Source organism: Zosterops lateralis, assembly GCF_965231275.1.
Source record: "Zosterops lateralis genome assembly, chromosome: 13".
NCBI lineage: Eukaryota > Metazoa > Chordata > Aves > Passeriformes > Zosteropidae > Zosterops > Zosterops lateralis.
In genome coordinates this window covers 10261435-10288088 of record NC_139773.1, presented here as the reverse complement: position 1 = coordinate 10288088, position 26654 = coordinate 10261435, and the positions used below count along the sequence as shown (strand labels likewise).

The following is a 26654-nucleotide window of genomic DNA, read 5'->3' as shown; positions in this document are numbered from 1 at the left end:
TAAAAGATTGTTTAAAAGAGCCCATCTGCATCTGGTTTAAAGATTTTTACATATATATATATTAACGTGCATACATACATTTTAATTAAAACGTCAGTAAAGCTTTTAAGCACAAACGATCCTAATGGAGTTTTGTGTATTTTCATTTTTATTTCAGAGCTTCCACTAACCTAGTTAAGATATAGAAACTTCTGCTACTATGTTAATGTTGTTCATAGGTGTGAGCTTTGTTTCAGTGTTTAAATATTCACAGAAAGTAGTGCAGAGAGGTACCAGCAAAAAAGCTTCTTTTATAGTACAGTCTGTTGTATTCAGTGAACAAATAATAAATAAACTAGTAAAAGCACAGTGAAGTTTTACTTATACAGCTGTACTGACAAACTTTTTTACATGGATCTGTTCATATCTTCTTTGATTTTTGACTTGTTATTATCATCATTGATTTTCAAATGGGACTATTTGTTAAACAAGATTTCTTTTAAAAAAATAAATATTTGCCAAAGGAAATTGTTGCTGTTTTCTGTGAGTGCTCTTAAAATGATAGTGTTTCATGTAGGAAAAAATGGTTGACTCTAGAAACTTGTTATTCAATGTAGAGCATTTAAGACCATTTTTAATTAACTTGACTCTATCCCAGTCATGTCAGCCACTTTAGCTAGTTTTTGGTGATCTTTATCTAAGTGCAATTATCACAAACCCAAGGAAAAGTGTCAGGAAACTGAATTAAATTATACAATGCATAAGTCAGGTAGGGCTTAGTTAAGCACTTTCATAGGTAGAAAATTAAGATGGTCTTTTCTTCATCAGGTCACAGTGATTTTAGCTGTAGTTTCAGACTAGTCCCGCAGGCTTGCACGTATTTCTGTATCTGTGAGTGGAGCATCACCCATCTGAGGATTATTTCCAGTGCCTGCTGGAACCGTAACCTTCTTCTACCTGGCATAACTCTGAGCATGCCAGTAATTTAATTATCAAGAGTATGTGGCATAGATTTTTTAAATTTTTGCATTGTTTCTTTTGAGATGTCCATTGTGTGATTTGCTGCAGGCTGTCATTTTTGTCTGCCATCCAATGTATGTTGGCAGGAGGGTTGTGTACTAGGCTTTGTGTCTGGTCACAGAAGAAAATTCATGCATCTCAGCCAGACCATTTTGTTATTCCTTTAGAATTAAAAGCATATGAAACAGATGCAGCTTAATAAGTATCTTTTTTATAAATAACATTTAAATAACTTAAAACAATAAAGTTCAAATACAACTTAAAATAAAGTTTAATGCTGTAACAACAGAAAAAGCATGTATAAGAATGGAAAAACAATATTGAAAGCTGTATGCCCTAACAGGAATTATACAAAAGATAGGATATGTTGCATAAAAAACCTTAATATGTCTGAATTTTTGCTTCATTGTTATATAAAATGTTAATTTGTGAAAAGTGAGATGAAGTACATTATTTATTCCTATTTTTATTTTACATACACTATTTGAAACATCTTTTAGAGCAGCATTAGGTATTTGTTTCATTAATAGATAGGAACATTTTGTGTTAGAGTAAACTTAATTTTTCCAAACTAACTCTCTTATCTGAATACAACAATAAACATTTACAAGATTATATTTTTTTGATCATATAGTTTATGTATAGGATATCAGTTTCTTGGGGGAAGTATTTAAAATACTGCTCAGCCTCCACATTTTCTATTGACTTGATAATCTGACAACTCATTCCAGCAGCCTTAAAGTCTGACATATTTTACACAACATTATCATCTGCTTATTATTATTATAGCAGCCATATTTAAGAAGCAGATAGTTTTTTAAATAAAATATTATCAGATAATCAAGTAATGACTTATTCTTCAGGGTAAATTAATTTAAGAAACTACCCAGTTACAATGACTAAGATAATGATTGTACAACTCTTTAGAATTTTTTACAACTTTTAGTTAGTAAATCTGGTTTTGTGTATATTTTCAAATCTTTTTCATGTAGTCTCTTAAAAATAAACATAAATGCGCAAGTCCAGCTTGTTCAGTTTCTCAGTAGTATTCCAGCCTTTCTTGGTATCTTGTCAAACAGTCTTCTTAAAATTAATCTTCCTGCTGGAACTAGTTCTTTATAGATCATTTGTGATTAGGATATTGCCAGAGGAAGAAAGTGGGATGCTTTGTGTTCTTTCTTTGTTTTTTTACCTTTCATTGGAACCCCTTTGTGGTTTAGTGTAATAAACATCTCCTTTCCTTTGTGTGTCCATTTTGCAGAAGCATATGTATTGTAATGGTTTTCTTCAATCAGTTCGATGAAGTTGCAGTCCTCGTTGCATACCTTCTGTTGAGAGTAGATAATAAAGTAAGGTAATTTTTTAAATACTTAGAATAGGGAAGATGGGAGAAGAATATGCATTATAGACCCTGCGTATTATGAATATTTTAATAAGTAAATTTGACTTCTGAAATCTGAGTATTGAAAATTTTAGCTTTGTCTATTCCATTTTGAAGGAGTATATAGGACCAAATCACTGTATTTATTAAATGGTCATAAAAATCTAATATGGGGTGCATGGGCTAAGTCCAGAATACATTTTACGTAGTTAGGAATCTTTTTATAAAAAAACATACAAATTCTACATCTCAAAATACCTCTAAGATTGTAGGGATGTACACATAAGAGATGTTTGCATCCATACCTTTCCATAGAGTCGTCCTGACTTGTTCATTGCCAGGAAGTATTCACTTTCCACTCCTTTGATTGCCACTATTCCAACTGCCACCGTTCGGATTTCTAGAATACCTGCAAAGGTACACAGTCAGGGCTGTAAAATGGTTGGTTGTTCTCCAGTTAACTTAGAAGGGTTAGTTGAACTAATATTCTGTAATATTTCCATGTTTATTGGAACAGAAAAATTATGTGTATTCATGTGGAGAAAGGGCTAGACTTTAAAAATTCCTTCTGTATGATCATGTCTGCCTAGAGCCAGTTTAGTATTGTATGGTGGTAATTTTTAAGTCAATATATTGAAATTACGATGTCAGTATAATAAGTAATTTCTCTACTTTCAGAGAATCAGTGTAGCTTAGAAGTTATCAGGATCAGGGTTTCGTTTGGAATATGTAGTTAGCCAGCAAGGTTCACAGAATTTGTGTAAAGCCTTTATTTTGAAGTCTTGTGTAGCAGTATCATCCCCTGGAGTGTAAACCTTAGAACTTGTGAGTGATAGAAAACAGACCACAGTGTCTTAAATAAGATAAAGTATTTGCTTGACCTTTGTGTGCTTTTATGACTGATTGGAGCTGTAAAGATATGTGTATTTGAAAATCATTAAAGGCTGCCCTGAAAGCTTATTTATTCAAAACCAGAAAACATTTAGTGTTGTTTTCTATAAACTGCTTTATTTTCATCTCACTGATACATATCAGCAATACTTTCTGTAGTCACTCTGATACATTTAAGTTACCTGCAACATAAAAAATATTCTTGTTTTAGTATTTAAAAAAACAAAAGTGAAGGCAAGGGGGATTATGCACGTTATTAAGGAACACTAAGTTGTTTTCAAGTGTAAATGTTATTCGTGTCTTAAGCATTAGTTAGAGTTATATATCTGAATTTGGGCTGTTTCTTTCCATTTTGAGTCACTGACAGAGCTCTCAGCCATAGCAACTGCACTGTGACTCCTCCAAAATGGGATTTTTCAAAGGCAGCCAACTTGAGGCAAATTGCAAGAGCTAAGCATGGGGGAGACAAGTGAGGAAAGTGGAAGAGAGGCATGTGTTAGATTATCACCTGAATCTCCTCTTTAACAAAACATTTCCTTTTCTTCCCTTTCAAGCTGGCGTTGACTTTTCACAGCCACATGATAATAGTTTCTCTTTAGTTAGGTTTTTAAGAAAGACATTAAATATCTATGATATTTCTCCTTCCCTATACTTTTTTTATATCCTCTTGTCTTTTGCTTTCTTTCATGTTGTTTTGCTTTTCTCCTTCATATTACTGCTGTATCAGTCCTAGTATGTACAGGTATTTTTTTCTTCCTATTTTCTTTAGCAGATCGGTTCCCTCTTCTCATGGTGTGTGAACTGCTGGGCATTCAGCTCGGAGCACTTATACTTCTGTACTCCCTTATACTGCTAAGGCAGCTTTTTTTTTTAAGTAAAAGTCTTAGAATTCTTTGACAAGTTCCACTCTGCTGCAGGCCTAGCAATAGTTCTAACAAAGGGCAATTTGTAACTGAAACTTACAAAAATTATATTAACTTTCATTTAAATTTCACTTTAGAAAAACCACAGTGAGGCTAAAAAACAGATGAACATCTACATTTAGCCTAATGAAGAACATAACAGTGGAAGGGATCTCTGGGTCATCAAGTCCACTGCTCTGCTAGCCTGGGAATTGCATCAGATAATTCTCTTTTCATAAACTTTGCCAATACTAAATTGGAGTTGTTATTTCTTTGCCCCCAGTGTTTCTGCCGAAGGCTGTTCCAGAGTTTGATTTATTTTAATGGCTAGAGACTTTGTAGTAATTTGCAATCTGCATTTCTTCAGTGACAGCTTATATCCATTTGTTCTTTTGCCTCTGCTGACCATTAACTTAAGGGAAGTTTAAAAAAAAATTCTATGTTTGAGTTCTGTGTTTATACAGAATTTTAAAAAATGAGAGATTCAAAATTACTTTTTAAAACAAGTCATACTAATAGGAATTGAGATTTCCTTGAGTAAGCTGATGTTGGCTGATGTTACAGTAGTAAGAAATCCTACTACTTTAAAAAAGGAAATGCCAAAAGGTTTTGTCGAAAGCAATATTACTATTGTTGAATTTTTTATGTTATTTTTTTAGTGTTTTCTTTTTTCCTGAAGTAGATTGTGACATACTAACTTTTTGGAGTTACTTTATTTTGGTTTGGGGTACTTGTTTTTCTACTTTATTCACAGCTGAGACATCAATGTCTTTCCTTGTCTTAAATGAACAGGTCTATTCTTGCATGCTTCATTTGAAGTAAAGGGGTTTAATCCTTTCAATATCTATTCATGAAAAGAAAAAAGCCATCAAGCTAGGGTGGGAAAGAAAATTCTTATACATAGATTGTTTCATTAAAATACCCTTTTCGTACTCTAATAACCAAGATTGCTTTAAAGACATGCTTAAATTAATAAGATGTTGATGGGGAAAAATTCCAAAGGTCAAGCTTCAACAAGGTCTTAAATATCCCTGATTTAAAAATCAAAATGTAAACTATGTTCTTCAGTTGCTTTATCTAAAGCATCCCCAGAGAAGTTTGGAAGAGGTTTAAGAGAAGACTTGAATATACTACTAAGCAACTGGGGAAGAAATCAGATTGAAACCAGAAAAAGAAGAAAAAAAAAAAATAACCTAGAGATGGGCATCCAAAATTGAAAACAACTGTACTTTCTATAAAATCAGCATGAAATTCCAAACAATTTTATATGGTTGTATGGTCAGTGTATCAAATGTAGCTTAAATTCCTGTAATGAATGAAGTTTCCTGCAGAGCTGAAATTCCTCTGGTGTATGTAAAAAACACTCAGCAGAGATGGGCTATAGTTTGTCTTCAGAAAAGATGCCTATGGATGGTGGCAGCAGTCTTTGTAACCACTTGCTGCAAATTAAATAACACACAGTTGATATCCAGTACGGGAAAAAAAAAAGTAAAAAGAAACAAAGCAAGCTTTTAGGCTGAGACAACAGTTTTAGTGGGTGAAATATGTATCAGGTTTTGGAGAAAATTTATGTCATAAATGAGATGAGTTTCCTGGCATTCTGGTCTAGAATGACAGTTGCTCACCTCTTCAAAAACAGATACTTTTATGTCTAGACTTGTTCCATAACCATAGCCTGAACGACAGGAGAGTACCTCAGGCTGGAAATTTGGGTAGAAAATGGGCATTTATTTATATCATTGATATAAAATTGAGCACTGTCACATGAGATGATTCTTTCCTGGCAAGTGATATTTGATAATTTTGTTTTTATCACCTGATACTGTTTTTTCTGATTTGATTAATATTTTCAAATCAACATTTTCATCTTCCTTTTATTTGTTAGACTTCTTTTTGCTTTTACAACACACTGATGTATTTGTTAAAGAAATCTTTGCTTTTATTGCTACATAATCCATTTGCAGACTATATTAAAGTGATTTCCATTGGTATGCAGGCATAGTTGTATAGGCAGTTTCTTTGTGTTTGTCCATAATATTCTTAGATAACAGTATCTTTATAACAAAGTAGCAAGAGCCTTGAGATTTAGCAAAATCAGGGTATTTCCCTTTAATCATTTATCAGCTAAGAGACTGAAAGAACAATTGCAACTGGCTCCTGAGAGCCGAAAGGAAACCAGTAAGTGCTGCTTGTGCCTGAAGATCCCATGGGCAGGAATAACCTGTCGGGGCTTTGGGAAGAGGAGGGGCAGCAGAACCACAGAGGGAGGGAGATCTCTTTTCACATGCCAGGGAACTGCCCCAGTATGCCAGGATTGTTCAGGAAGATTCTGTGAAGCACATGCTGTGTTCAGTCCCTCACCAGCTGGCTCTGCTTCCAGACAGTTCATATGTTGGAGGTATCCCTTCAATGTCTATTGCATAAGGTTTCTGGTCACTGCTCCTCAATTTGCCAGAGTCACAGTTTCTGTAGACATTCATCCAAAGAGACATTTTGACATCCGTTACATTTTTCAGAAAGCTGACAGCAATTTCATCCCAGTACTTTTCTCTTCTGCCAGGTACATGTGTTCTGAGAGCACATATGATATGAACAGCATTGTCTTTCTTGTGGCTCTCTGTGCAGTGAAGTTGAAAAAAAAGCAGACTGTTGCTGATTTTTAGGGGTAGGAAGGCTGGCACTGACAGTTCAGCACTTGGGAGGAATGTGTTTGTGAAACACTCTTTCCTCAGAATTGTCTTTAAAAATAAAGTATGTGAAATCTTAAATAGGGACAGAGGAGCAGAAAAGTCTTGGATGGAAAACGAGTCAAAACAAAATGTAACTTCTAAATTTAACTAACTTGTGTTTCTCATTAATTGAATTCGGAGCACATATTTATGAATTCAGATGACCTTTGCAAATGATTCAAGGTCAAGGAAAATGGTCTCGTCTTTGCTTAGAAGACACTGTTCAATGATACGTAATGTAATTTGTTCTTTTGTTCTGGCAGTTAATAAGTTAATGTTTGTGTCTCTTAAAGCCAGAAAATACTATTCATGATGGTCAGTCTTGGAAAACTTTCATGATGGTATTGGTATATGTGTGCATTTGGTAAGCCAGCACAGTAAATACATTCATTAGCTGGTGTATTACACTTAAACGTTTTTCCAGAAGAGTCTTATCAGTGAAATGAATACTTTTATTGGATAGTTTTGAAAGTAATTTGTTTCAGAAAATATTTTTCCATCTTTTCTTTTTTTAAATATGATGTCTAGATTGTTAAGTATTTGTGCAGTTTAAGTTATTTTGATTCATAATATTTTTAAATGGAAGCATCTTGAAGTTCATTTTTAGGTAAAACAATTTGTGTGCTCATTCTCTCTCAAATACAAAAGCTAACAGTAAAAAAAAAATACTGCAAATAAAGGTATTGACTTAATTTTTACCTTTCACTATTATTAAATAAAATTTATAGAAAGTAGAATTTTCATTTGTATTGAGTACTTCCCTTAGCAAGAGAATGAAGGAGTTTCCTAGACAGCACCTCACAGAACTTCTGTTCATAAGCTTTTTAAGTAGAAATAAATGTACAAGTATATAGTATAATGCCTTTTGAAGCAGGAGATTTCTCCACCCCAGGAATTTTCTGTCTGTGGATATGATTTTAATAAACAACTAATTAACAAAAAACAAGTTGGTACATACATTCACTATTACTTTCTTCTGTCTTCTCTTCGTGATACTCAGAATTTTGATTTATGTCATAAACACATATGTGTTGTCATTTAGAGCACAGAAGGCTAAAAAAGTTCTTCAGGGGCTTTTTGCCATATCCGTGTGCATTTGCTGTGCATGTGCAGACTCTCTGAAGCACTTTAAGTATGAATATGGCTGTAAAAATGATCTGCACAGAAATAATGGATCTGTCAAGGATTTTCAGGAGAACAGTTGAAGCTACTGCTTCAGTGAGGTGCCAGACATCTGGATATCATGGAGAAATACTCAAAGCACTCAAAACTCCTGGGTTTGTCCCTGGGTGTGCAATTTCCAAGCAGGAAAAATTGTAATTGTCTGAGGAGACATGATTGACAATAGAGAGGAGTTCCTTGAGGACTTGATGCAGCACATTGTTCATCATCCTCAAGCAGCAGAATTTGCTTACAAGATTTACTCTGTGTACAGAACATTTGATTAAGCATAAGTAGCTGATGTTTAATTACCCTTTTGCAATTCATTGGGCACAAAACCAGGAGGGATACTGTATTAAAATCTAATAATCTAAGTGCTAAACAGAAGTCAAGGTATTACTCCATTAGATTTTTATTTAAAATTTTCTTTATTTGACATTACCTTAACCATAAATTTCTCCCCTGGTTTTTTTTCAGTCATACAAACTAATTGATACATGCATTGCTAGATGCAACAACTTTATAATAAACCATTGTCCTGGTGGTACTCAACAGCTGAAGATAAGTTAGTTGTGGAATATGAGCCATGTCAAGGTTTATGAAAGAAACTGTGAACTTGATAACCCTGTAAAAACAGTATAGAAAAGGCAAGATAAAAACCAAACATAAGAGGGAAGATACAACAGAGAACTAAAATGATTGTTTAGAAATGCTGTTGTTTTACTTACAAGATCTGTTCTTTGCATGTGTACTTGGACTTGTGGGTGTTTACCTTTATGACAGAAAAGGAAGGGGTAAGCCAAGTTCCACTCTTAAGTCTGCATTGTTCAAAGTATTTACACAGTTTCTTATGCATCAAATGTATAATCTGCCCTTCCTTGTGTGGCTGATACTGTAGTGTGAAGTGAAGAGTGTGGCTTGAACTTCCAGACTGATGTTTGGAAATGCACCTTAATTTTATTTTAAACTTTACGCATTTATTCTGCAGTGGTAAATATTTAAAGCCATAATACCTATTTTTAGCCATTGTTCCAGGTGAATAAATGTAATGCAGTGCTCCGTAAGGTTTACTCCCTTTAATTACTGTAGTGATAAAGAGGTAAAGAGAAATAAAAAAGAGAAAGAGGTAATGAGAAAACAAGGTAAGGAGAAACACCTTAAAATTTTCAAGTATTTTTCCTTGAGGCAACTTGTTTTGCCTCAGTTTTGTATTAACTCTCTGTTAATTTTGGTGAGTTAGGAGATAGTTTTATAAATCAAATGCTTCATTCTTCATTGAAAATGGTGGCATGGTAAGAATTGGTGTAGAATGTTCTGAGTAAATTGCCGCCTTGTGTGCATGTCTCTTTTGCACATTAGCTATTCAGACCACTCTGTTTCCAGTATTTCTCTTGATTTGATCTTCAGAACCAAAGTGTGTGACATTTTTCACTAAAGGAGATTGCAAAGTTGCTTTTTAGTTCAGAGGTGTGACTTGTGAATAGCAGTACAGAGTAACAACTGAATAACATGGTGCCCCAGGCAGTCCTTCTCTTGGGAATGTCTCATTAAACTTATTAGAAGCCTTTACTTCACTGATCTCTACTGCTTTATATAAATATTTTCTTGATCAGCCCCTTAGACAGCATGTAGTCATTTCTCATTTTTGCAGGAAACTACATTTCCCTCCAATAAAAATTGCCCTGAAGCTAAACATATGGTTATAATGAAGAATAATATTATTTTTTAGAATTAATACTGTCATGTAAAATCCAAGTCTTAATCCTCAGTCTGAAAAAGTGCTCTCTTATTACAGCATTAATAATTTACTAATATGAAAAATGGAAAAAAAGTGTGGAATGACTGTTTACAAAATGTAATTGTTTCCAAGCAGTAATAAAATTAATGATTTAATAGTTTAGAGCTGAACTTGCACAACAAATGCTTTCCCTACAGCTCAGATGAAGGCTATTTCTAGTATTTAAATATTTTGTGCTGGTTTTACTAGAATAAATGATGTTTTCAAGCTCTCCAGTCTTTCAGAATGTAAGTATTTTCAAAATACCAAAGGTAAATATAAAACATTGCTTATTAACCTTTTCACAGCAAAATAAGATATATTCAACTAGAGGTGCAAAACTTACTCAGTTTCAGTGTATTCAGCTATTTTGATTATCTGAACTTGGAAAATTCCACGTAAGACCGCAGCCTCCTGTTTTTCAAATTCTTCTATAATGCAAAAGTCTTTAAATAGATTACTTTGTTTTTTAAGAAAGTTTTTGTTACTATGCTATTTTGTGTTTGCATCTGGTAATGAGCTGTATTTGCTCCTTTCACCTTTCCTGACTTAGTGATCACAGTTGACACGAAATTGGTCATGTCATTTCTATGGAAGACTTTTTCTTCTGTTTTCTAAGAAAAAAAAGAGTGCATGTTAATGTGCCTTTTCCATGCACAAATATTTCATTCTCTGAATTGAGGAACATTAAATCCAGGTGTATTTCCTCTATATCACCTGTATGAACTGGCTGCAGGCAGTCGTAAAATCAGCCTCAATATAATGTGCCAATGGGTGCTGGACTTATTCAGCTAAACACGTCAAAAATAAATCCAACATAGAATATGCTCTTTTTATATGAAATATTCCCTGGGCTCAAGGCCTTGCTGTTTTGTTTTGCATATTGTCCTGTCTCCAGCTGTTCCTATTGCAGCTTTTCTGGTTCCTCAAAGAGGCTTGACAAGAGGAAAAGCAGAGCCATATTCTGGGGACAGACTGAATCTAAAGAACTGCCTTCCTGTGTTCTTTGAGGATAACTTAAAATTATACATAATTGAGAAAAATTACTAAAAGCAAATATTAAATGCCTGCAGGTTGATCAAAATGCATTCTGCAATGTGTTATCAGTCAAAATATATACATTTATATATTTTAACTGATACGCAGTTAAACACATTTTAACAGTGTAATGACACATTTTAACAGTGAAAATTAACAGCCTCAGAAGTAGCTAATAACCAAAATTATTTATAAGAAGTAAAATTCAGAAAGTGGTTGCATAAGAAAGAAGGTGGCTGCAGTATTCCAGAGCTTGAAGATATCCTGAGGGGCCTATGGTATAGCAGCAAAGAGCTTTAAATGGTTTGAAATTTTGGACAGTAAAATTTTGTTTCACGTAGTTAAGAGCTCATTTCAGTCATAAACACTGCAATCCCTATTGAAGAGAGACATCTTTTCCCACTCTCAGTAGTTATGTAAAATGTAAGGCAAGAATAGATTTTAGTTCCATTTCCAGATCAGATCTGCTATTTTGTGCAGGAACAGATGCTGTTGGATATCTGAATATACCAATTACAGTGTCTAGAAGAACACAAGCAGGCACTACGTAATTCCTTCCAAGGTACAAAATGCAAGAAGCTGCTAAGAAAATCTTACTAACCCCTTGCTGCCTTGCAGAGTGGGAATTGATAGAGACCAGCTGGCTCACTTCTGCTTTCAAAACCCTACTGGATATATATTTATATGTGTGGCCTCTCAAATTGTTCTGGTTTCCTGCTGACAAATAATTTAGATTTAGTTGATTTTTCAAAATCTGTATAAGATGAGAGACGAAATTATAAACTAGAAGAAGGAGAAGATGAAAACCCATCAAAATCAAAACCTATGTAATAATCTAATTCAATTCTGATAAAAGAATCAGGATTTTGTAGCAGATGTTTCTTCTGTCTTGCTCAGTATATGGATCAAAACGTGTCAATTATCCTACTATCAATGGTTCTTTTTTCAAATAGCTTAGGTCATTCCTTGTCCTAATTTTGCCTAAAGTAATTATTTCCTTTTAATTACACACTGTTTTTACCAGTCTAAAATTTCAGCCTTGCTGGAAGCCTGACATTAGGGAAATATTTGCCATTACACACAGGCAGCACTTTGAAACCTCTGTGTTTACATGACCGGATATTTGTAAATGTGTCACTGTCATCCAGTTGTTATATTTAGTTGTTATCTTGATTTACAATTCTGTACCAAAATTGAGAAAAACGGCAGCATCAGCACCAGCAGAGAAAATTGTTCCTCTGCTACGGGACCAGTTGCTTTTACCAGAGCAAATAGACTATAGGAGCTGCAGCCAAACTTCTCTTTTGTTCTGTATTTATTTGTGTGACTTTTAATCTGCCTTTTTAAATTCAGCTCAATTGACCAGCTGGAAAATCTGAACTTTTCAGTTTTGACTGCAAATGCCAGGATGTAGAGGAAATCAGGTGTTAACCATTTGAATCTGGTGATAAAAGTATCCATGCACACTCTTACTTTTGTCCATGTGCATATCAGGAAGTCAGTGAGAAAAGTATTTCAGCTAGAATAATGTAAACATTTCTATTTTCTAGAGTCCACAACCTTTCTGTGCTTTGCTTTTTTGGATTAAATAGGGGTAGTGGCCTCACTTTTCAGCGACAGTTATTTATATCCTGAAAGTAGAAATCAAAGTTCTAGAACTCACATTCCAGTGTGTTGTGATAGGATAGTATGATGTTATATTATGAAAAGAAGTTATCAGTCATAGCTAATGTAAAAAAGTGATGGAATAAGTAATAAGTACTGAACAATTACTAGAGCATAGGATTCACCAAATTAAATGGTATTTCTTTAAATAAACTTTAACATATTTAAATTAATTTTAACACATTTTTAGTATATTGTTGGTCATACACAATCCAATTTCCCATTGCTTTTGTTCTAATTTTTATATTCCCATGTGTCAACTAGCACAGTTATGTTTATTTTAATTAAGTTATCACTTTATATTAACTAAATATATAGAGAGGGAACATAAAAAAGGGCATCTATGAAGTTACAAAACTGCCTTGTTTTCTTACCCACTGTTCCTTTGCATTATCACCAAGAACCACACATAAAATATTGTCTCAGTTAACCAGAGTATGTAAAATGTGGTAGAAACCACTTCACTACCTTACCTGTACCTTTACCTGTACCTTTGCCTTGGCCTTGGCCTTGGTCTTTGCCTTTCCTTTTAACTAAGGAAAGTTTCTCGTGGCCCTGAGCTGCCCAAGGAAGGGTATGAGCTCTCCTGTGCTTGTAAACTGCAATAATTCATTTTCTCAGCTCTTGAAGCACGTGGGTACTGCTGTATCACCATAAAGTGACTGTTTGTAATAAAGATACCTGTGACCAGTCTGTTAAAGGACTTAATAACTTAAATTCAGATCCATTCTGGATCCATGGATCTGGTATCCATATTGTTATATTGGTAGAATTCCAAATTTCCATCTCTGACAATAATCAACCAACCTGTTTGATAGACAACAGTGCAGTGCATTGGCATAAGTGTAAAGACATACTTTTCTCTTGAAACAAATGGCAGATTTCATACCACTCAATCATAAGAGAACAGCTTTAGTCAGGGGTCTTTGAGAATACTCTACTTTTCAATTTTTTCTCCTACAGTTTGTTCTTATAAGTAGTGGTGTCATGAAATCTTGATGAGCTCCACAGAAGTACTACATAAGTAACCTGTAGCAGAATATATGGTCCCCTTTAAAATCTGGGAAGCAGCTGGTCTGTGAGCTGTAGATATTTGAAAACATGCATTTCAGTAATGGGCTTGAACAAGGACCTTGTTCAAGCAGGGAAGAATAAAACGTTCATTTTAAGGAAACAGAGTAAAATGAGATTTCTTCCATAGGTTTATAAAGTTAGACAACTCAGGTAATGGTTAGTGGGGTTTTAATATAAGAATCTGGACTGGGTAGCAGACGCTGCATGTGCAAATAAAGGGTTTGCAGCTCTTATATTTTTATGTGTGGTGGATTTACATTAAGCTTGCATAATTTTGTGATTGGCAGATTCAGTTTGACAGCCTTTTTTGAGTCTGCATTGTATTTATGATCATTTCTGCTCCTTATGGTGCTATTCTCTCCTAGTATTTGCAACATAAAAGAATAGTGACTCCGTAACATTGAACTTAGCAGGAAATTTTTGAACTGCCTTGAAGAGTGTACAGTTAAAAGAACACAGGGCTTGGCTGTGCCTGTAGTGGTATGTTCTAAAATGTATAAAGAAAACCTGTTGTTAGTAAAGGATTTGCTATGCTTTTTGCTCTGACTGAAACAATTATGGCTATTCCAAGCACTTAAAATGGTGAAGAAACCTTTTCTTTGCGTAAAATATCTGTGACTTCAGCTGTATTGTAGCACAGAGCCAGGGAAACACTACCCAAGTTTACTGATACGATGATTGTTTTTTACCACATAAAATGAAACAAAGTAATTCTGCTGTTCTTTGTCTTTTTGTGGCACCTTAATACCACCGTGAGTATCAATATATTCTTGATTCATATGTAAACTAATAGTAGGAAAAAAATCTTACAAAATGAGATTATACTTCTATTATTAAATATATATTCACTTTAAGTAATGCTTTCAGTTTTAGTCAGTATAGAAATGTGAATATGTGGTTTTAATATAGGTCAGAAAAACGTAGAATAAACTTCCAGTTATATCTTTCATATATAAATAAAAATTTGCACATATATTTGAAAAGTGATAGCTATCTATTTTTCAAGTTGAGTATTCTAAATTGGGTATATTCTGATGTACTGCACTTTTTAGACTATATCTTAAGTAGAATAAATAGTGATAGCAGCATTACTCCTACATAGATATTGGTAAGATAAAGAAGTCATTCTGACTTGAAAGTCAGTAAGAGATCAATAGTGGAAAAGGAATTTCATTTTTCTTTTCTTTATTTCAATGTTATGAAATGGTATCTTAAAGTAAAAGCACATGGATTTGCAGAAGCAATAGTTACTATTTGCCATATTTTTAAATAAACTCCTCAGCCATGGATAGGCTTTAGTAACAAAACTTTTACTGATTTCAGTAGAGCCAGACTTTAACAAATGGCATGTATTTGTCTCTTTCCTAATATGGGTCTTTCAACTCTTGAGCAAACTTTTCCTAATGAATCACAGGGTTAGATAGCTTTTCCACTAGTCAGTAACTTAACTCCTCCACAGCTGTGCAATATTCTTTACTTTCAACAGCAACTATTTAGACCATCAGTGATAGTTTTCTATAGTTCATTTCTAAGTCAGTATGAATAGAAAAGCAATATTTTGACTTTTTGTTGGAAAGAGCTAATGCTGTACTTTTTGGCAATTACTTTCTCATGTTGATTACATCTCTATGTTGTTGAGAATTTATTTCAATCAAATACCATGCACACAGAGAAAGAATTGTTTTTTTCACATAGAAATCGATGTTAATGAAACAAATATGGCACAGTCTGACAGGGCTCAAATCAGACTTTTTTGTACAATACCACCTGTGATGTAGATTGCAGGACATGTGATTACAAGAGATGATGTATATAGAATTATTTAGGAATCCACTGACAGAAGCTAGTTTGGGGTGCAGCTGCCAGATAGCTCTTAAGAGGAAAACAAAGAAAGGAACCATCCTGCTGTGACGAGTCTGGTGTTGGAAAGTAAACTCGGGAAATGAGCACTATAACAAACAATTCTCCTTGCTAAGCTCAGTTCAGCTGAAAACACCCAGAACTGCATTGTTGAAGTATGAACAAGACAATATAATAAATTGTGATCCAAAATCTTCAGTATTTACAGTGATGTATACAGACAGAAATATTCTTCATTTTCCTACACCATCTTAAAAGAGGTGATCACCTACATTCTAATTTTGGAATCTGCGTAGTCTGTTAGGGAAATATTTTGTACAAAACAAATATTTATTCAATTTTCTCATAGATGGATAAGGATACCCTAAACAAAGTTATATCACAGACAGAAAACAGTGAACAGCAATGTGAAGAGGAAGAAAGGGAAAAAAGATTTTCATAATGGCAGTCATGAATTTAGTTGAGCCCTAGCAGGAGAAAAAAATGTCTGTATCTTATGTGTACAAGATTATCACAAGTGATTAGGACAAAGTCAGAAAACATGGATTCTGTTATTTTTATCTCACACAATTGCATGACAGTGGCAACTTGCACATTTTTGTAGATATCACCCAAAGTGATGTAAGCACTGTACATGCTGTGGGGTTTAGGCTTAAGTATTATCCTTTTTTAAGGTAACTTGAAGTGTCTCTTGAGTACTTGCCAGCCCTTTTAGACAACTCTCTATGGGTATCCTATGTAAAAAGGACAGTGTACAGATACCTACTTGTGTTTATGGAATATTTTTTTATCTAAGAAGAAGAATACACAGAAGTGTATTCCATTTCAAATGTTGAATAGTTCTGAATAATTCTCCAATATTTTCTCATTATAATTATTATAAGTTTTATCACTAGATCATTTTCTGCTTAAATGATATAGCTATTGTTACTCATCAGTTTTAAATAATTTGCCTCGATCAGAGTTAGGCTGTTCATCACCGAACTAAATTAGAGAAGTTTGCCTTATATGTTATGAATAATTTGAAAATTCTTTTTTTGGTCTAATGATAGCTTTATAGTTTTGGTATAAACTGGTTTTGCTTCCAGTGTTCCCTCTGGATTACAGTGCCATTTCAGAAGTTTTCATCATAATGTGTCCTAGAAAAATATGACTAAATTAGAGGAATTCAAATTCAAAACACTGGATTACTTAGCTAAAAAATTAACTGAGCATGATTTCCGTGAAATATGTGGTAATACTTTCCTAGAAAGATGTGGTAAATTTTTTTTCTTTAGTTTAGTTGCATGATTGTTCTCTTCAGTAATATAGATTGAATTTCCCAAGTCCCATAAGGGTGCAATCAGAAATGAAGGCATGCTAAGTAATTTTAGTTTGATATTTGGTAAAGGAGGCTGAGTGCCAATTTGCTAATATAAACATTCTGATTGAAATTAGTGTATAATAATCTAAAAGCTTGGTTTTATTAATAGCTGTGTTATTTTCATTGCTCAACTTAAAAGGCATTTAAAGGGACAAGTATAAGTGGCCTAGGACTCTTGCCATTTATAACTTGAGCAGACTCTCCTAAAGCTATTCTCAAAATTGATGTAACATTTGATTTCCTTTGAACTAATAAATAGCTGCTACGAAGTCCAACATAAATTCACCCAAATATGTGGCTGTTGCACTATTAGTAAGGTAGGAGAACATGCCAGACTGTCTTTCCCAGCCTCAATAAAAAAACTTTCCTGGCTGCTGAAGCAGATTCTCAGAGAGAATGCTCAGCTCTGTGAAATAGATGGGGTGGCAGGATGCAAAACAGAGCAAGAGGCTCAAAGTACCTGTGTACCTGACTACATACTAGTGAGAGGAAGGAGGGCAGAGCCAGGCCCTTGTAGCTGGCCAGCAGTTAGGAGAGAGGATTCCTTACAGAGAAGAGGCTCTAAATTCATTTCCTGCTGCATTTTTCTCCATGGTTCTTACATTGTCCCTTACCTGGTATGGTAATTTTGTTGGAAATACTGAGCAGAATCTCCATGCTCAGTAAAAAAACATTAGTTTGATTAGAAGAGTGGAGCTTACTTATATGGGAAGAAAGGCTTTTTGTCACCAGTTAGTTTGAAAGTACTTCTGTACAATTTCACTTTGGATTGGTAGCAATGTCAGTAGGCAGAGTGCTCTGTGAGTTCTGTCACACTTGTGGTTCAGATGTGGTCAGAGATGTGCTTAGTACATGGCAGAGACTTCTTTTAGTGCAATGTTCTAGTATGGTATTGCTAAGATGGTGCTGAACTAATGCAGGCATTACTGCACGTGTGGAATTCAGTTGGGATGAATCTCACTTGGAGCTGTCCTTATGTAAAGGTAGGTAGCATTACATTTTTTTGCTGTAGCATTGGGAATGACATGACTGTGATGACTTCAGAACTTCTCAGGTGCAGTTTTCCCACAAGCAAGCATAAAGGGCTGCTGCAGAGGGAGATCTTGTGCTGGCCTTTCCCACAGCATAAATCTCTCTTGTTGTAAAGCAGCACTATCAAGCAAGTTTCATCATTTGAGTCACTCTGTGCTGGATTTACATAGCTCATTCCCTAAATCCTTGTAAAATGTCACCAATAAGCATTCAAAAATTGCTTGGATTTCTGTGTATCATCTTTCACATTATGTGCAGTCCCCAAGCTGCCTGGGCTATTCCAAAGGAAATAAATTAGCATGGTGGAGTTAAAGTTGCTTTTGAAAGCTGGTGAAAGTTCCAGTTTCCTATTGTGTTAGTACTGACTGCACTCTCCAGGATTCAGTTATCCTTTCTGGTTTACTTCAGAGTTTCTGTCAGGAAGTACAACTTTTGTTTTCACAAAGAGCTACACAAACACTGGATGGAATCACTCCACTCCAGTTTGCTGCCTTCTTCCCTTGACTAGATCAGCATTTTCTCCCAAATCCATCTCCTTAGCGACTAGCTAGAGAGCCTGAGTATTGCCACCCTTAGAGTTCATGTAGACACTCAAAGGACAAGTCTGTCATCACCATATAATGTGAATGCATTGAACAGGAAGCCAGCAAGCTCTTGCAGGGAGCATTTCCACACACCTGCCATGTAAAACTCCACATTTGCCACTGCATTCCAGCTGTGCACACAAACAGCCACTGAAAAATGGCCCCAGCTCACCTGAGCAGCTCAGGGATTGCAGCACAGATTCACATACAGCCTTTTCCAAATTTAATGTTGATTGTGGTTATTTTTTTCCTCTAATATTTTTCAGCTCTAGATAATATGTATATTCATTGAAAAGAATTTCTGTGTTTAACAGTCATAAAGTTACCTTTTTAATTTTTTTTTCTGTAAATATTTAGTTTTGATTGAAATATCAAATCCCATGTGACATTTAAAGGTCATAATAAAACAAAATTAGCACAGGTTATTAAGGAAAATATGCTTCTTTTTAACAGTTGGGGCTATTTTTTCTGCTTTGAAATACATTATCTTCTAGTTAGACAAATATTAAAATTCCAAGGTATCGAAATAACCAAGGACAAGTCTGATCACCTTCTTTTTATAGTCTATAGCACCTCCCAGTGTCTGTTGACACATTTAAAAGGAAGCAAGCCACCTTACCAAAAATGGAAATACTAATGCTAGGAAACACCTTCCCAAAAAAATCCCCCAGGTTATGGGGGTATTCAAAAAGTGTCATTATTGAAGAGATGGAGATGAGTGGTGTATGTTGATCCCTGTTGAAGTCACTGTGGTTATTAATGCCATGGAATGTTCATGTTTGCTGTTTTCATTTATAGTTTTGAGTTGATCTATCTGTATTCTGACAGGGCTTAATTCTGAAAAACTGGACACAGAAGGAAGATTTCAGTGTTTTGAACAGAGGATCTAGACCCTTTAATAACTTCATCCTGGTTTTGTTCTTTGTTTTAAAAGCTAAATAATAGTCAAAAGAGCCTATTGATTGCATTGGTATTTTTATTGCTTCTTTGGTGTATTTTCATGAAGTTGTGGGCCACATCTTGAATATTCACTTCAAACTTTTCAACGCCAATTGTTACAAAGAATTTTTTCCATTTGCATAAATGATGTCATGTGTTATGAAAGTTTTAAAGTGTGACAATTCAGTGCTATGAATTTTAACCTCTATTATGTTACCACCATAAAAATTTTCACTATTAACTTTTTATTAATAATGTTTCTAAATTGCACAGACCAGAAGGCTAACTTGATCTTTCTTTCATATCCAGAATTAAAAAATAATGTCAAAGGTCAAACAAGACAATTGAAATACAGTTGCCAAATATAGTCATAGACTGTCAATTATGCAATGAAAGCAGTGTGCCACCCATGAAGAGTAACAGCCTACATTTGCCTAAACTTACTCTGTTTTGATGAGAAATGTGTTCCAAAGTATACAGCTAGTTGATAGATCTTGTAGTGTGGAACAGTGTAATTATCTGGTTTAGGATGTCTTGGTCTTCCTAAGCTTTAAGGAAGATGGAGAGGAAAGCCAACTCTGTTCTGTGTTCCAGGATCCTAGAAATCTGAACCAATCACTTTCAGATACTCAAACAATACAGAAAGCTGGAAGCTGTGAAAGAGAATATCTGGATTTAGGCTTTGTTTTGCAAGACTGACTGTATAAGGAATTAAGTTTTATACCAAATTCTGTTTGCCTGTATGGAAATTGCTTCTTTAAGATTCATCTGAGCTCTGTGTTTTTCTGTCTAACCACTGACTTCAGGACTTCTAGTTCATTTTCTATTAGTCAATTAATGTTCTATTTTCAAATTATTTACTATTTGTAATATTAAGACACAATTATTTTGTAGTTTGGAAGTTTTTTCACTAATACTTTTTAAAGCTCTTTACAGAGAGGTGAATAATTCTTTTTCATAGAGGCACAGAGAGTTGGAAGAATTTTCCCAAAGTTTGTAAGCAAATTGCTTAGAAGTTTGGATTAGCCTCAAGTCTCTTGAGTCTCAGGTCAGGGCCACTTCAGCACATTTTCTTCAGGATGGAGCAATAACATACTTGATGATACAACGCTGAATTTTTTGAAGATTCAAAAATTATAAGCAATGTGGGGGGAAAGCTGTGGGAGAGAAGGAGCTGCAATTTATCTTTATATGTACCCTGTAACTGCTTCTGCAGTTGGCTGCTAAATTTGATTGATTGTTCTATAAAAATGCACTATTTCTCATTTCTGATGAATTTCAGTATTGAGAGATTCAGAAAAACTGCCAAGTCACAGCTGAACTAGAAGGGTGTATCAAGGTCTAAGGGATCAGTAAGACAATATGTATAGACCCAGATTTTTTCACTGCTCAGACTGATGTTAGCTCAGTTTTGAAGATCCCCCAGGCAGGCATAGCCGTGGTGGTGTATGTTAACTCGTGGAGCTGCTGCCTGGGCCTGAGCCCAGAGGTTTGAGTTTTCCCCCACAGAGCTTATGCAATCATTTTTGTTCATGAGAGTGAGAAGAAAGTGAGTGTAAACTGCTACTGTCTGGCTTTACACATATTTTTCAGCTGGCAAATTCCCAAGACTAATAAGGTGATGAAGATTTAGGAGGTAAATTCAGAAGTTGTAAACAGTTTTAATTGTGTTCTGTAGTACCCCTCTTATACTATGCCAGTTGAGTAGTGATCTGGATGTTGATACGTGAGACTGAAGAATCTTGCTGCAATCATTCAAGGCTTCACACCCTGCTTTCTTCTCACCTTCCCAAAGGCTACACTCTCCAAAAAAGTCAATAGAAGCTGTAAGACACGTATAACTCAGCTGCTTCTGTTATCTGCATCTTTGCTAAAACCCATCTTCATCAGCAGCTGAGGGTGAAAACCTGGGATTTCTGATAAGGTGTAGGCTGAAGGATAGGCATAGATCTCTCTGCTGGCTGACAATTGAGAGTACCCCCAATGCCAGACAAAGAACTGGAGAGGTAGCAGGGGAATCTGGTATATTAGGTTTGATTAATTACTGTGGGGGAGAAAGCCATCCTTGGTGCTGTGGGCTAGGTTTCGAGAGGATATACATATATTTCCATTTGAATTAAATCTTCCTATTATAATTGAAAAGATTAGCAGAGTACTAATGTGAAGCAAAACCACTTTCGTGTTAGTGAAGGTTTGTGTTCTCCTGGCACCAAAGTGTTGGTTGAACCAACAACCCCTTGAAAAACCAAGGATGCAGTTGCATAGACAGACTTTCTGTTTGTCTGGAATGCACATAACCCTTAACTGAATCTAGTCCATCAATACCTGATTTTCAGAAGCTGAATCTTCTTGGCTCCCTATGAAATATGTATTTAAGCAATCAAAATAAAATTTATACAGTAGCACAGCATACATACATTTTTTTAGGCTAAGAAGCTTATATAAAATGGTAGTGGAAGTAATTCTGATTTCTAAGCAAGTCGGAATCTTTAACCAACTTTAATATTTTTGTGTGTATAAAGTGAATTTTGTCATCAGTTAGAGTTTACATTTGAGCAAAACTGAGTTGAAGTTCTTTTAATATTGCTGAAAAGTTTGCCTTGTTGGATTTTGGTCAAAATAGAAGTAGTTTTCCAAGATAAAATTGTAATCAAGATTTCAGCCATTTTATGTCAAGATCTCACTAGACTACTTTCTCTACTTTTTTTTTTTGTTGGCTTTACCTACTGAAAAAAAGAGGAAATAGGCACTTTCTGGGTTTAAAGCACACATGGAATATGATAGGATCAGACATCTTAGGATTCAGGTTCCGGGAAGGCTTTTCTAGTAACTAAGAGACCCTTTGAAGTCTTTAAAATGAGATTCCAGAGGCAACAGAGCATGGAAAGTCCTAAAGCATCATCCAGTCATAGTTAAAAATCCTCTTGGAGAGTCAAAACAGTCTCTGATTTTTGCTGCCTTTTTTTTTGAGCAAAATTAAGTAAATCTGGCAAAATTCTGAAACACAACCTGAAATGAAGGAAGGAGTAAACAGTGACAAGGAATGATTTATTTTTCTATCAAAGATTAAGAGTTAGCACATTGGCTTGTCTCCAAGATTTGTTCAGTCAATCTCACATTTTACAGTCATGAATTCAAAAAGTGTATTTTGTGTGCCTACTTAGATTTTTTTCCTTTAACAAGATGCAGAATTTATTTTTTGTTTAAAAGGTTCAGGCTTTGGCAAGTTATAGTAAGTTTTTGTCAAAGAGAATTTTTTTTATGAATAATGACAGGTTTCTCTGCATGACCTAACCTCTTGGCTGCTTCCTAATTCTTGTTTTAGTTTTTCAGTGAGTGACTCTCAGTCCTCACCCTGCCATTTAGTTTTCAGATTGAAAGCAAAGCTGTCAGGTGCAAAGTGATTTCCTCTGCTTAGTGGAGATCACTGTCCTCTGATTTGATTAGTTCACTCTTGAGTTATCACCTTTATGTCCACCAGAAGGCTCTACTGCTTTCTGAAATGTGCACGGAACCATATTCTTTGGGTACCTAACAAGGTCAGCACTGGTGTAAACAGGATTTGGCAACTTGCTTGCACTGACATAGCACACATATATTTCTTTAACTAAGCAATTAAATTCTAATGTTTTTAGAAGCAATTGAATGATAAATACAGATTATTTACAACTGGTGAGTGACGATTTGGTTCAGCATTTAGTTATGTCATGAAATTTGAATCCACACACATTTAATACACTGGCTATTAACTAAAAACCCTAGAAATTTTAGCACTTTCACTATTTGTGCTGCTAGTTTCATGGTGTGCGTATACATAGTTTTATTCTGTAACTAGAGAAGTTTGAAATACCATGACCCTCATTCCTCATCATCTTGGCATTCTTATAGTCCCAGCTGATAAGAGAACCTCTATGAATTTTGGCGGTTGCCAAAGTTCTGATGAAGTTATCCTTCTACAGACATTTCTCAGTGTGAAGATTGTTCTTCACAATACTCATGCTTCACACCTCATGAGCTGAAAACAAGTAGTTCATTTGATCTACAAAACTGTCAGGGCAGCTTCCTTTATGAAGCTAAGTTATGATAGGTTGTTTTTTTTTTTTCCTTATCTTATTTTAGTAGCGCAAATTGGCCAATTCAAAAGGGAAAAGAATTCTTTTTATTTATTGTGTAAGAGGAAAATTAGAATAAAATGAGAAGAAACCTCTTGGAGCAACGTTTTTCATGTCCATTGATTAGTTTGACTGCAGAAGTTCTGGCATTCCATCCTAAGAAACAGGTTTGATTTACTAACTTTCAGAACTGGAAATCATGGAAGAAGAATGTTTGAACACATAGATGAATACATCCTATTTATCTGTATGGTTTTAAAATTATGCTTTTCAGAGAACCTGGATAAAAATAGCCTGTTTAAACTTCTAATGTTACAATTTTTTCCTTAGGAGGGTGTATTAGTCCAGGTGCGCATTATTCTTTCTGGGTTTTTTTGTTTGTTTGTTATGCTTTTTTTCCCCTCATATAATACTGTTTTCTTTATGGTTATTGATTTTAGTAGAGATCCATAAGCACATCTTCAGAAAGGCTGTTTACATCTTTTGTTGAACAAAGGGTATGACAAAAAGTGTTCTTATAATAGTGCTACAGTACGAATTTCTTTAGTTTCTCAGAAAATCCAGATTATCAGTGTTCAAATTTTTCTAGTGCTCTTTGTCTATATTTGGCTATTCTACTTGTCCAACAAGAGCACTTGGGTGTTTTTTCTTAAGATACAATAGATGAATTAGAGTATTAGACTTAAGATGGTGGGAACTTCTTACATACTTCAGCCAATTTAAAGATGGTTCATCACAGTGCACAACAGTTACCAGATAACCATCACAATTTCATTTGGTTTTTCTCCTCATACTCATTGCACTTACCAGCAAAAGGATTGATTTTTTTTCTACTGCAACGTAAACGTAAGTGTTTAGTGACTTGAGTTTGCCTTTCTGTAATTTGTGATAGTAAGTTACCATCACTAAATTAGCATGAAGTGTTCAGAAAACCACAAGAGACTACATTATTGGGACAAGAGGATGTAGTGTTCTCTAATGGGCTCACTACAGAATGTTTAAAGGTATCATTAATGTGCTTAAGCAGAATGGGATCCTTCAGAGAACTGAGAACCTCTGCTTGAATTTGAAATGCTCAATTGCTAACAAAGTTTTTCTTAAGCATCATGGAACTAAGAAAGCAACACTGTATAATTAATTACTCAGCTCTGGATGCTGTCATAATGTGTTTGTAAATTAAAACAAAAAATGTTGGGTACTGTGAATATTCACTTATCTGCATTAATTCAGAAGATTCAGTTTCAACAGTCAGTAACATTTTTTCCAGTGATTTTTATGGGAACAACATTTCACTTCAAAACTAATCCTATGGATCTCTATTGTAGCAATGCCCTCCTGAAACTCAAAGGGAGTCTTCTTGAATATGGACCAAATAATTTAGTTGGCTGCTGGCCATGTGTTGTCTCTCAGAGGAATATTCACTGTGTAATAGTGTAGGAAGAAAGGAGACATATGGAAACAAATTTTAAAAGAAACAGTAACATTAGTCAATGCAGTTTTAGCCACACAAGTTGCCAAGCACTTAATGTAGTCATGAAGTAAAGAAATAAATTATGGAGCCCACTAGCCAGGCGCGTAGCACGCGAAAGTGCTGCCCTGATAGAAAACAAGCACTCAGCTTCAGCTGAAGGCTGAAACGCACTAACAGTTATTGGAGTTTGATTTATGGATTTCTTTTGCTGCTGCTGTTATAAAAAGCACACTATTATATACAACAAATTAAAACTTTTCTTAACAGCATTCTTGGAAGTATATTTGTCCTTATATTTGTCTCTAAATACTAGACCAGCATGTCCCTGGCCCCTTTTCATTACAATTTTGTTTTGAAATATGCCGCATAATCCTATGTATTTTCCTGTTGCATCTTAATAAAGTAGTGTCTTTTCAAGCAGATGTCATGTTTCTCTAAATAAACAATACATTTGTAACAACACAAAAGACAAATTGGCAAGACTAGTGACTGCAAAAATCGATGTCTTCAAATGTAAATCAAAGATTATATAGGTATTTGTATGGAAAATACATATTAGTACAGCAATTCTTTTTCCAGTTCAGAATTTATATTTGGTACAGCTTCATAAAATATTGTATGTCCATTCTCTCTAGATGAGTCATGCTTTTGGAAGCAGGGGGGGAGAATATTTTTTCAGCATCATGATCATTGTAATAATGAACTGCAGAAACTATAATAGATTTTGTTCCTGGCTTGGCAAACTATCTAAAAGATTTTGCAAGACAGTTTACATAATTCTTTCCATTGAACTTTCTAGTATTGCTATGTTTTAATTGTTAACTCAAACACACCAAACTTTTAGGTAGTTTGTGCACTATATAAATGTGGTTTAGTGTTTCAGAAGTATTTTATGAGGAGAATTGGAGGTTATACATTTTTTTACATACAACCTTAGTTCACTTGTTAAAATAGGCTGTCTGTTTGCTAATAGTTCCCAGCTGTAACTGATACATTAACAGATCTACAATGTAGTATTTAAAATGACGCATTTCAAAATCAATAGCAAATGTCCTGCTGTATGATTAATTGGAAAACTGGTTTTACACAATGGTCAGTACACAATACAAAACTCTTTTGAAATTATGGTGAATTAAGGAATAGGAAACAATGATGTGTAAATTTCTAAAAACTTAGGAAAAGTAAGAGTATTACTTACTGTAGTTGTTGTTTGCTTCTCTTGTCCCTTTCACTTTGCCTCGCTTATCAATCCTCATATACCACTGAGTTCGACAGAAAAGTCTTCTCACTCTTACATCCCCCCCTTCCATATAATCATAGCTTCTGGTATGTCGCTCAGGGCTGGAACAGTTCACATTTGTAGCCATTTGCTCTGGAGTCATGTCATTGCAAGCTAAAGATATAGTGCCCATTAGAAAGATAATGTAAAAGTATGATCTGTAGAGCAAAATTGGCAGGATCCATGTCAGTATCCATTTGTGCATTATAGTGCAGTGTTCTGGGTGTTCATGAACAACATAATGAAAATTAAATCTCAAGTAGACTGTCGCTCTTAGGTCACCGACCTGCCTTCTGTCTTTACGAGTTACAGATTCATTTAAATGAGATTGCTCCCTCTTCTAGAATTCTGATCGTTATTCCTTAATAGTTAATGGCGAAATAGAAGAGCTTCTTAA

The 26654-nt window shown here is 34.7% G+C and overlaps 1 protein-coding gene across 2 annotated transcripts; it reads right to left on the bottom strand.

Annotated features, from left to right (window-relative positions):
• Positions 1–1654: 1654 nt before the first annotated feature.
• On the bottom strand, positions 1655–26462 carry FGF7 (fibroblast growth factor 7; the record flags this gene model as incomplete). Of its 2 annotated transcripts, none has more annotated exons than XM_083871268.1 (3): positions 1655–2327; positions 2686–2789; positions 26177–26462. In XM_083871268.1, the coding sequence occupies 3 exons, from the start codon at positions 26460–26462 to the stop codon at positions 2133–2135; spliced, it is 585 nt and encodes a 194-aa protein (XP_083727394.1). In that variant the 3' UTR covers positions 1655–2132. The 2 variants fall into 2 exon arrangements, with proteins under 2 accessions (XP_083727394.1, XP_083727395.1); XM_083871269.1 differs by having other exon boundaries at positions 1655–2324; positions 26177–26459.
• Positions 26463–26654: the final 192 nt, after the last annotated feature.